We start from the raw sequence: 11,545 nt of genomic DNA, 5'->3' as shown, positions 1-11,545 counted from the left end.
TCACCGAGTGTCTGCTCTGCACTTCCCACAGCTAACGTGCCCCTTTGGCTGTCCCGTCGCCTGTGCCTCTGACCCTGCTCTCAAGTACCTCTGGGCTTCTCACACTCCCCCATCCCAGCACATCAATCCTTGGTCCTGGGAAACCACCCACTTTCTTCCTTGCCCCTGCCAATGGGACACTACCAGCCTCAGGCAGAGACTTCCAGCAGTCACCAGTTCCTGGAGAAGAGTGCAGTGTCCCCTCTGCAGGGTCCGAGCACTCCAGGGACTCTGAGCTCCATCCAGCCCACCCGCTCCTCCCATCCTGGCAAGCCCAGGAACATCCACAGCTCCCAGGCATCTGCCCACGGCTCCAGCTCACTGACTTGAGCCTCCACGACGCAGACACACACTCAGAGCCAAAGGAAGGTAATGCTCATGGCCTTCAGCCTGGTTTCCAGTGCCAGGGAACCGCTGGCCTCTTGCCTGCAGCCCCATGGGTTTGGTGCAGGGCTGGGTAATCGCTGCTGTCCGTGCTGCCTGGCGCCGTAGCCAGCTCCTGTCCGGTGCCCAGAGGCACCGCCGCACCTTGTGCTGCTCATGGTAAGGGATGCTCCGGCCTTGAACGAAGAGGGTGCCCGCAGTGGCAGGATCCGAGCCCACGCTGGCCGGCAGCTGGGCCTCGGCTCTGGAGTTGTGTAGGAACCACTGTCCCGAAGGCTGGACTGGACCTCCCGGGAGGGAGAGTGGGATGACTGTCCTTAAGTGGTGGGTGTCCTGGCCCCCAACTGCATCCCAGAGAAACTGCGGCTGGAAGGAAAGAAAGTGGCTGTGGCTTAGCTCTGGAGGCCTTGGCAAGAGACAGGAAGGAAAAGTCTATGGTCATCCACAGGCGCTCACTAAAGCATCACCCTGCGCTTTCTCCCCAGGCATGCCACAGTCACTGTCCCAAATTCACATCATCTGAGGGGTCGTGGCAGCTGCCTGCCTCATCTCCGTGCCCCAGTGCTGAGAGTCCCATCCCTGCCCGTAACACTGGGCTGAGCTGGAGCCGGGTTTGTGGAAAGATATCCCAGAGCAGGCTGGGAAGACTCAGCGATGAAGAACCTGACCCACCCCCAGATAATCCTTCACTGCTGAAAAAATTGTCCAGACTTTAGGCAGAGTTTGTGTTTTGGGTTCCATTCTGCTTTGTCTGGTAGAGGAAAAGGCAGCTACCATCAGTTCTTACAGATCAAACCCCATCTTAGACTTCGTTTGTTAAACTGAACCGACTATTTCCAATTTCTTGTAAGGTACTAGAAGACTCCTAGGTCCTGCAACTCTGGTGCCTTGACTTTGTCAGCATCCTTCTGTCACCCTTCCAGCCAGGAGTAGGAGGCCTTTCTGGAATCATATGGTGCCACTGGAAGAGGCAATGGACCTCGCCAGATTTTTCATTAATTGCAGGTCCAGAACTAGCCCTTCCCCGACACAGGAGGTGACAGCCACCGCCAGTGCCCCAGAACAGCCCTTGTAGCCTAATGGAGCCCTCAGACGAGGGACTACGGGCTTCCTCCTCGCCTGGGTTTAGACCAGTAGCCTGGTTTGGGAGTTGGCGTGGTAGCCAAGACTCAGTTTGAGACAACCACGCAGATCTCCTTTAACTCTAGGTCCAAACCGCCGTTCCCCGGGTGCAATCCTCTGCGAGGCCCAGCTTGCTTCAGCTGCACACCTCGAGCCAGCCTGGGATGCGGGAGCAGTGATGCTGGGGGGTACACCGTACCGTGCTCTTCCAGAGCCAGGATGGCTGAAGGGGGAGCCCCAGACCGAGGGCGCAGCCCTACGGGTTCAGGTATGCTAACTTAGCATCAGAATGCGTGCGGTGGGCTCATCACCTTCCCCGTGTGGGGAATGATGTAATGTAGAAGGCAAGATGTTTAGGGACAGAGGCATTGTTTGCAGTGCAGAATTCACCTAAAGACTTTTTTTTTTTAGACATCCTTACGCTTCCCTTCAGTCCTTCTTTGCTGTGTGCGCTCCTCTACCACACTCGTAGCACATTACTGCTCCTAGCCTACCCAGGAATTAATTTTACTCAGCTCGGCGAATCACACTACTGCCCTGAAGCAGCAGCTCACGCTAAGCTGTGTGGTGGGGACAGCAGTGTCCAAAGGGCAACATCGTTGTGGTCTGTTCTTTGGAATTCCGGGGAGAGGGATCTTCTGTGGAAGGGTGCTCAGGGGCTCTACACCCCCAGCAAACCCCTTTGGAAAGGGACAAAGTCAGTAACTGTAGGAAAACCCACAGACCCAGACGTTACGCTGGATCTCGTTTAACCGAGCCACACCAGAGATGCTCAATGCCCGCGATTCATTCCTCACGATCCTCCCGCAGACGGCTGTCTCCTATGTCAGCCTTGCAGGACAGATGTGGGCAATCTTCCGTTACCTGGCTCTCGGAGGTAATGGTGCAGGATCTCAGGGTGTCGGCCGGTCTGTCGGTTGTGGGGAGCAGCTGGGAGAGCTGATCGATGATACCCAGGCCTCGGATAAGGTTCTCACGCTGCAGAAGAGCATTTACTCTTTTCTCCTCTTCATATTCCACAATATGCTGGGGTTGCATAGAGTCGTACTGCATGCACTGTACCTTAGGGAAGACAGACCTGAGTTACAGCAAAGTTGAAGCTGTAGTAATACTCAAGAGAGACAAAGCCACAGACTGCTCTGAGCCGTAAGGAGAATTACAGACTTTGGGGCAGAGGGGGACAGAGATCCCAGTGGGAGCCACAACAGGGAAGGGACAACGCTGGTGCTTGCAAGTACCTCCCGGCACAAGCTGTCAACCCTCCGGACTTCATGAAGGGGAGTCAAACCTCGTAGTTCTGTTCCTTCGGAGACACCCACGGCCCAGCACTGTTCCCAGAGCCACGTTATTGCCTTTGAGAGCCCCATGGACAACCACTGACAAGAGCAAGGTACCTTTCTGTCCCACATCCAGGTGCTTCTATAGGTGAGGCGGGTCGTAGGAGCTGTGGTTTTATTATGGATCTGGGATTTGTCCCCAGCTGACTCTCCATGCAGGTCTTCTTTCCTCTTTGATTTCTTCTTCCTGGTAATAGCTTCCAACTTTTCTTTTTTCAGGCGAATTTCCTCCAGTTGCTGCCTGTCGTGGAACAGTAGTCTTAGTCACTGGTTCAGTAAGAGCCATAATGGCAAAAGGCTATCATGAAGCCTTCAACCTGAGGACGTTCTACTGCAGTCAGAAGTTCTGTAGTGAATAGACCGTGATAGAAGTGTGCCAAGAAATGGGCCAGGAGCGCTTTTCAAAGAGACCGCTGTAAGAAATGCCCTTGAATTAGGCTGTGCCTGCCAGAAGGGTGGAGGACACTTGTGACGTGTTGCCTCCAGCATCCGAAAGTCAATGGAATATTGCGTTTGCCTCTCGAGGGTACATGCGAAAGGAACTTGCTTTGCTATGGCGACACAGCACAGGCAGACTCCTTCCCTTCCAGCTCTCACCGCTCACTTACACCTGTTAAGCAGCAGAATTGCTCTCAAGAAGGGATCAGAACCAAGCGGTCTCTATGCCACCCCCACGAAGAGCGGGTTTTCCGCAGGAGCGGCGTACCTGGCACACTCCTCTCGTGCTTTGGATGACACCGTGTCCTGGAAGAGGGAGCCACTCTGCTTGAAAAATGGCTCATACTTCTCTGTTCCACGTGCCGGATAAATGCGCCGGTAACTGCCCAGGTGAGAGTTCTCGTACTTCTCTGCCTCAGCCAGCCAGGCAGCCTGGTTTCTCTCTAATTCCTCGCGTCTGCAAACCGGGAGAGAGCACAGGCAGGGAGCTGCGACAGGAGGGTCCAGGTGCTGTGCTGGCTGGGGGACAAGGACCTAGCTAGCACTTTCCCCATTTGGGTCCCTGTTTCACATGGGTGCGCTGCCAGGGAACCAACGCAACCCACACCTCTTCATCCTCTACCTGTAGGGTGGTGGTGAAGCATTTCCAGATCTTTCCCCTGCCGCCCAGGCTCGCACCCTGCCCCTTGGCCTCTTCACCCAACTATCCCGGTTAGAAGAGAAGTTCAGTTAAAATGTGCCTATTGAAGCCCTATCTGCCACGCTGCGTGCTGCTGGGAGCTTTCCTCGCTAGCGGGGAGCTCGGAGCGGCCGAGGCTGCAGCGGCAGGCAGAGCGCAGGGCTAACGCGTGCTCAGCATCTCCAGCCCGGACTTATCTCAGGTCTGCTAACTGCAACGGGAGCTGGAGGGAGTTCCTGCCTGAGTTCCTGCCTCGCCTCGCATGGCAGGAAAAGCCCGGGCAGCAGGCTCATCTAACACGGCCTCAGGAGAGGACGTGCAGACGGAGCAGTGGGGAGGAAACCCTCAGCCCTGGGAAAGCCACCCTGCTCTGGGGAAGGGCCCCGTGTCCCCAGGTGCTCTCGGTCCCTGAAGCAGTGCTGCAGCCTGTGCTGCGAGCATCCCTGTGAGCCCAGGGATGTTGGCACTGCCCGTCGGCACTGAAGGACGTGATAAGCAGGCGCAGCTCGATGGGGATGACTGTACAGGGCCCAGAGCACCAGGCGTCTCAGATCTCCTAGCACCCAGAGATGAGCCCTGGCTCTTCCGTGCAGGATGCAGATGGCTTGGGAGATCTCTTCTCCGAGGCTGTATAGTGCCACTGGCTCTGGGAGCTTTAATTTGGAGACAGCCAGCCTTGGGTTTATGCTGCTCTACCATGCCCCATCTTTTCTCACTGGGGACCTGCAGCACTATGGGAAAGAGCAATACCTGGCTGCACGGGGAATCTGATGGGCCTGGAGGAGCCGTTCCTTTGCCCGCTGTTTGTCTTCCTCCTGCACCTTCCTTTTGTTACAGGCATGCACGTTTATCAGGTTGATGGTATCACAGAGAAGAGCATCCTTCACCTCATGGTCTAGGCGAGAGTCTGTGTTGAAGCTGGGAGAGTGGTTCACCTGCCAAAACAAGCAGCTAGCCTGACCTGGCAGCTCCCAGCAAGCGCGGCCAGCAGCCAGCTCGCTGGCCCCAGTCTGTCCCACCGCACGCTTCCCACGGGTGCTCTTCCCTGTAGCAGCGACAGAAAGCAGGAGGCTGCACGCAGCGGCTGGTCCTGTCCTTCTGGAGCGTAATGCCCATCCGCCCTGCAGGTCATTCAGATCCCACACCCCGCAGGACTACAGGTGGGGGGCAGCTGTCATAAATTCAGGGTGCTGTTACAGGTCAAGGAATCCTAAGGTTCAGGAAACTCCCTGCTGTTAGAGAGGATGTACAGGGAGTGGGCTCCTGGATCCCGCTTAGCTTACAGCAGGTCGCTTGGCCACTTGTCTTCATAGCCTGTTTAATTTTGTGAGCGAGGTGGCCCTTTTTAATCAAACGAGTTCTGTTCACCCCACCACCCCCTGTTCTGGAGCCTCCCCCAGACAAGCCAGCTCTCGGCTATCTGCTGCTTCCAGAGTTGCTTCAACACAGCAGGAGATTCCTTCCTCACCTCCAGCAGCCACACCTTCATCTTTCTGTCTAGCAGAATATCAAAACCCAGTATCTCGAAGCAGGCACAGCCAGTAGCGTGGTTGGGAAAGCAGGTTTGGTAATTGTGCTTCACAACAGGGTGAGCCGAAATAAGAGTCTTTATAATAATGTCTTCAATATCTTCCCACACTTTTGTTGTGTTGTAGCTGTTATTGGTCATCCAGGCATTCAGGGTGGACAGTTTCCTGTGTGGAGGAGAGAAGATGGCAAGAGCTGACCTGTGATACCATGTTTGCCCCAAGAAAGATGGAAGTAAACCAGCGTCCCAGATGCAGCTTTCCTGCAGGATATGCACAGGGCATTGCGGTACCTGGACAAGACAATACCTCTTACTGCCCATCGTGTCATCCTGGATGAAGTTTTCATTACACTTGTTGACAGCATAATTGGTCAAATGCATGCAGATATCATCCTGAGAGAGGAACCGCAAGAGACTTTCATTTACTCTTAACCACAGAGCGTAAATAGAAACAGCCCCGCTAGCACTAATCTAGCCACCAGCTTTGCCCACCTCTGTCTCTTCTCGGTGGTGGTGACTTGCAGCAAGGAGTTAATCGTGCTGCTGATCCCCTCTCTAGCCCAAAGTCAGAGCTAACAGAGCTCTGCCCTCTCCACGCCTCTGTCCTTATCTCTGGGGGAGAGCACGGGAGTCAGCTCCACAAATGCCATTCCAGCCGTGCCCTCACGGATAAACAAGGGACTCCTCAGGACAGAAGCTGCAGCACATTTCTGCAGATTCTTCCTCTGTTCACCCGAAGCAGAAGACCTCTCCAACACATGCACATATCGGAGTGAGGGAGGGCACATACGTCTGCAGCTCTGGGACAAGCGGGCAGGTAGCCAGAAGCCCGGGGTATCTCAGGGCAGCCGGTGCACAGCACGGCACAGCAATAGCACAGCGATCCAACACTACGGTCCATCTTCTGTTGGGATTTTACAGGTCACAGACCCCTGCTTGGAGATGGGCACGGCCATAGTCTGCACCTTGCTCTCCCAGTTCCCCTCCCTGTCTCTCCTAGGCTGTTCCAGTACCACCAGATAATCCCCAGGTCCCTTTTTTCTGCTGAAGCACAGACAGACAAGGAAAGAAGCAGTAGGAGGGTTGCCCAGAGGCACCGTGGGGTCTCCATCCTTGCAGGTTTTCAACACCTGACTGGGTGAAACCCCAGGAAACCAGATCAGAATTTACTGTTGACCCAGTTTTGAGCAGAAGGTTGGACTCGAGACCTTCCAAAGTTCCTTCCAACTCCATGATTCTGTGATAATGCCAGTAAACAACCCAAATGTGGGGCCTGGGAGCAGATCTACTTCAGACACTCCTGAAATACCTCCTGTGAGGAGGAGGAGGAGGAACAGAGGGAGGGGAGAACAGGAAAGACGAAAGCTGGGTCCCATGAAACCCACCAGTGCCTGCCTTTTCAAGGTCTGGAATACCCCCGGGACAAATTAGGGACTTACACCTACAGATGCTATGCGAGTTTTTTTGAAACTTCCCTTTTTTACCCGGTTCCTGCTGCTGGGATCGATGTACCTCATGGTGGCAAACCGGGCCAGACCCTCCTTGTAGACAAAAATCCTCAGTGGGTCACAAGATGTGACCAGCACATAGATACGCATGTCAAATTTAAAGCCATCAATAAGGAAAGGCTGCGAGAAAAAAGGCAGGAGCAAGCATGAGATAAACATTGCTAGGCGTGCCGCCGAGTCCTTGAGGCTGGCTGCTCTACCTGCCCTGCTCCTGGGCAGCTCAGCAGCGAGGAGAAAGGCAAGCTTTCGCCGTGCCTCCGCTGCGCTGCAGGCACCCCGCTGCCCCTGGCAGATCCAGGAAGACGCAGGGCAAAGGAGGATGCGGGATGCGGGAAGAGCTAGGAGGCTGCAGTCCTCCACCTCTAGTTCGAGACTGTCCCCGTTACCTTAGAGATATACTGCTGACAGATCATGTGCTCTCCACGTTTGATCTCCTCTGGGTGATGTGTTATGAAGATACCTCTCCCTTGGCAGCTGCTCTCTGGCTTGCAGATGAATATTTTGTTTTTCCTTGCGCAACTGTAGGCCTGGAAATCTCCATAGCTGTGCAAGGAAGGGGTTACCGTTTCAAGCTGCAAAAACCCAGCCTCTGAACTCTCTCGTAACAGTTAGGTGCTCAAACTGTGGTGCTGCGGGCCAGTACAGACCGATCCTCTGCAGCAGAGGAATAGCACACCTATTTCTGATCCACATGAGTTACAGACTGGTCCTTGTGCGACCTGACAGAGCTCTCCTGGTTCCACCTTTTACTTGCACACATCTCCACCTCTACCGGGAGGGTCGTAGGAAGCGGTCACCACTGTGCGTACAGGAGCTGGATTTGGCTCTGCTGCCGCAGAGAGAGCAGGAGAAAATGAACAAGCCCTGGCTGCAAAGGAGGAGGAGATCGCAAGTCTTTACGTCCCCTTTTGTGCCAGCCCATCAGCAAGCAGGCAGGAGGCCGCAGCCGGAGCGCTCCAAGCAGGGCGCAGAGGCTCGCGAGCCCAGCGTGCCCATCGCGTTACACGGCTGATCTTGAAGAGCAGCCCCAGTGGGAACTTGGTGCTTTGGAGATTCAAGCCCATATGCCAATTAGGTATTTTGTTGTAGACAGAGAAGCACCGTCTCTCTAGTGGGCACCACATTTTAGAGGCAAACGGGACAAATCCCAGAAAACAGTGCCAAGAGCAGTCTGAGTCCAGGAAAGGCAGCCTGAAAGAAAGACGAGAGAACTAGGTCTGTCTTCTCCAGAAATGGGAAGACGGAGAGGACACACGGCAATAGCCTTCCTGGACATGACACGCTATTAGCAAAACACAGCAAACCACTCTTCTCCAAGGCCGGTGCAAACAGGAGACGTACTAAGTGCTGATATTTCAGCAGAGATACTTAGGTCAGATGCTAAGAAAATCATTCTAACCATGAGGAGAGTTCAGGAACAGAGCAGGTGGCGGGAGCCCTACTTCCAGGTCTTCAGGAAATGGTAAGAATAAAGTCTAAGAATGGGTATCTTGTCTCCTTACAGCCACCCAAACCTCAAGTGCTCTTTGGTCTCTTTCAGCTACTTATATGATCAGAGGAGCCAGGCCTTCTGCCCCAAAGCTTGAGTAACCCGGTGATGGTTTACATCTAACCATATACGTATGAGCGTAGTGACCTGCGCGCTCCTACCATCCTCTGCCATCAGTGGGCTCTACTGCAGCAGAGCGCAGAGGTGCAGGGGGCTGTGAAGAGAGCCCTCGCTGTCGGTGGGGTGGAACCACCTCGTGCCCCTGTCCCGTGCCCCTCCTGGGTGAGCGATGGGCACCGACCCAGCCGGCGGGGGAAGGCAGCCTGCCACGCTGCCCCGCAGCCGGCTCTCCCGTTCACCCTGTGCTGCCGAGAGACCTTCCACCGAAACACAGATTTACACTTCCCACTCGCCCACTGCCCTGTGGCTTTCCAGGTGGGTCCCTCTCCCCAGGTTCAGCCCTTCGGCACGCAGTCTGCCCAGCAGCAAGGCACACATCGCAGAGGATGCCATTCCACGGGCTAATTCAGTCTAACGGGAATTAAAGATGTGTGAAACTAGAAACGTGTCTCAACACTCCCCTGTTCAGTTCCAGGGAAGGTTAGGAAGGCCCAGACCAAGACATGAGATCTCGGAGAGGCCCCCCCATCCCAGCCTGGCTGTCAAGCCATAAAGGCCTCCACTTCCTAATTTCATACCCCTGTTCTCAGCTGCATTAACGCATATCACTCACTCAGCTGGCAGGCACCAAGTGCGGGGAAATATATTGTACTCCTTGGGGAAGAGCCTGAGCATGCGGTTAAGGTTGCGAGCCAACAAGTCCTTGCGGCAGATCTCTATCATGCCTGGAAAATGGTTGATTTTCTGAAAGAGGTGCAGAGGAAAAACAGAATCAGTAAAGGAACAGCAGGGATCCTCCTTGAGAGCCGAGGAAAGCCGGCATGTGGAGAAACCGTCACGTAGAACAGGGAGCTGGGTCGGCGGTTGCCTTGAACGTCTGCTGAAGGACGAGATTACGCTACAACTGCTTTGTCTGAACTTTACGACTGTGATTTATCTGCTCGTTCCATCTCAGCCCTGAAGCTCTCCCTCCCTAGAACATCACAGCTTCGGGAGGGGAACGGCTTGTCATCAAGAACCATTTATTTCATGCTACATTAAAGGGGTTGGCGGCTTTCCAGTTCACACTGCTAACTGCCAAAGTGCTGCTGATGGCACCGTACCAGAGACACAACAGCAGTAAAGGCTCGTGAACCTGCACCCTCTGGAACCGAAGCAGAGAAGGGAGGTCGGGTGCTAGTTTTGCACGCCTCTGTTTCATTCTGCAACACGTTGTTCCACTAACAGCCCCCGTCTCGCCCTCCTCCTTCCTGAGCTCTTCCTGCTGGGCAGCCTTTACGTGGGGGGTATTTACCTGAAAGCGCTTCATTTCCATGATGCGCTCCAGAGAGACCGAATAGTCCGTCCAACACACCGTCCACTCCTCGTTTTCTCCCGCTTCTTTCAGCCCACAGCACTGTGCTGCCCGCCGCACTGTGCCAAAGCAAGCAGATCACAATGGGCCAGGCAGAGGATATGAGTACCAGGGACCGTTAGAGCCCCAAAGTAACCAGGGATGGAGCACGCAATAAACCTCTCCAGGCTGCAATTCCACTCTCACAGATGCAAGGTATTGGCGGGACCCTTCAGGAGGTGTCAGAAACACAAGCTTCACCTGGCTAAACTCACCCCGGCCTCTGGCTGCAGGTATACTGGGAGCTATCAGCCCCCTAAGTCCACATGCCTTGGGGTCCCGGAGCACCTCCTGAACCACAGCAGGCTTCAATCCGCCATGGGTCTGACACCACACGGGCAGATTCAAGTCTTCTGAAAGTACGAGTATCTTCTTCGAAATCAAAAGCTATTTGGCAGCAGAACACACAAGCTCTGGAGCAGAGGGTCGCTGCTGGGGGTTCATGTTAGTGCCAGTTCTGGATTTGGCCTCTCACCAGGCTGGGGAGGCGATGGAGGTCAATGCACACTAGGAACCATTGCGAAACAGTTCTGGTTCCTGGGGCGCCTGCGCTGCCACACCACCTCCTGCTGCGGGTCCCATCCACCTCCCGTCACCAAACTGCCCGAGCATGGCCCTAGGCCAAACACACAGCGCCTGTCCCTCTGTATAAAGCCTGTGTTCCTTGCACAGCTGACCAGGCTGTGGCCTTCCACAACGCATATGTGGTTGCACTGCCAGAATAGTCGTTAGCAAATTGGCTAATAACATCCATCAAATGCTAGGAGTCTGTTCTTTTAAGATACAGCTTGTGGCAGCAAAAGAGCAAGACAGGAGACGGGACCAGCTCCCTGGAGCACGTCACCAGAGATGGACGGCAAAGGGACCAGTTCCAGGCACCAATCCTGCCTGTTCCATCACCAGCTTTACGTTAAACAGTTGAGCGTCATTTCCCCTCACTAAGCGTAACTGCCCCTAACTAAACCCTTCTCACCAGTTTTCGCAGATGTATGGCAAATGAAGACATACGGGGGGCGGAGGGCTTGCCCTGCTGCTGCACATTTTCTGTCTCTTTAAACCAGAGGGCACCTCAGTCCAAAGGGTGAACAGCTCTCTACTTTGTACAGGGGTCCAAGTCGCTTGCGACCAATAAACACATAAACCAAAAGCGACTGTGCAGTGGAAATTCGGTACCAGCACCCCTCCCCGGCTGCGTGGGCACCCAAAGAGCTTGCTGTTGGTGGGCTGATCCAAAGGGACACCCTGCAGCATCTCGGACTTACCGCTCTCATACTTGCAGCTGGTCAGATTGATGGAGGGAACACTGGAACTGAAAGAGATGACAGAAGAGCCGCTCAGCGAGGAACGGGGGCCCCGTCCCGGGCACAGGCGGGAGGGAGGAAGACAACGGTGTTCCTTCACCTGCAGACCCAACTTGTGCTCCACAGAACTAACGGGCAAATCTGATCCGGAGCCAACGTGGGCTCAGCGAGCCCTGAGGCAACATGGCAAAGAGAGGTCCTGAACAC

At 54.7% G+C, this 11,545-nt stretch overlaps 1 protein-coding gene across 1 annotated transcript; it reads right to left on the bottom strand.

The window, feature by feature from the left end:
- Positions 1-567: 567 nt before the first annotated feature.
- TTLL6 (tubulin tyrosine ligase-like family, member 6) lies at positions 568-11,346 on the bottom strand (the record flags this gene model as incomplete). The annotated part of the gene is made up of 12 exons (XM_009698211.1): positions 568-789; positions 2,410-2,607; positions 2,940-3,123; positions 3,589-3,777; positions 4,750-4,934; positions 5,468-5,693; positions 5,835-5,920; positions 7,012-7,155; positions 7,422-7,578; positions 9,258-9,388; positions 9,939-10,057; positions 11,300-11,346. Coding segments are annotated over 12 exons (1,888 nt in total), but the record flags the coding sequence as incomplete, so codon positions are not given.
- Between the last annotated feature and the right edge of the window lie 199 nt (positions 11,347-11,545).

This window comes from Cariama cristata, unplaced genomic scaffold, assembly GCF_000690535.1.
Source record: "Cariama cristata isolate BGI_N322 unplaced genomic scaffold, ASM69053v1 scaffold14294, whole genome shotgun sequence".
NCBI lineage: Eukaryota > Metazoa > Chordata > Aves > Cariamiformes > Cariamidae > Cariama > Cariama cristata.
Note: the sequence above shows the minus strand (reverse complement) of the source record. Positions and strands in the feature narration are given on the sequence as shown.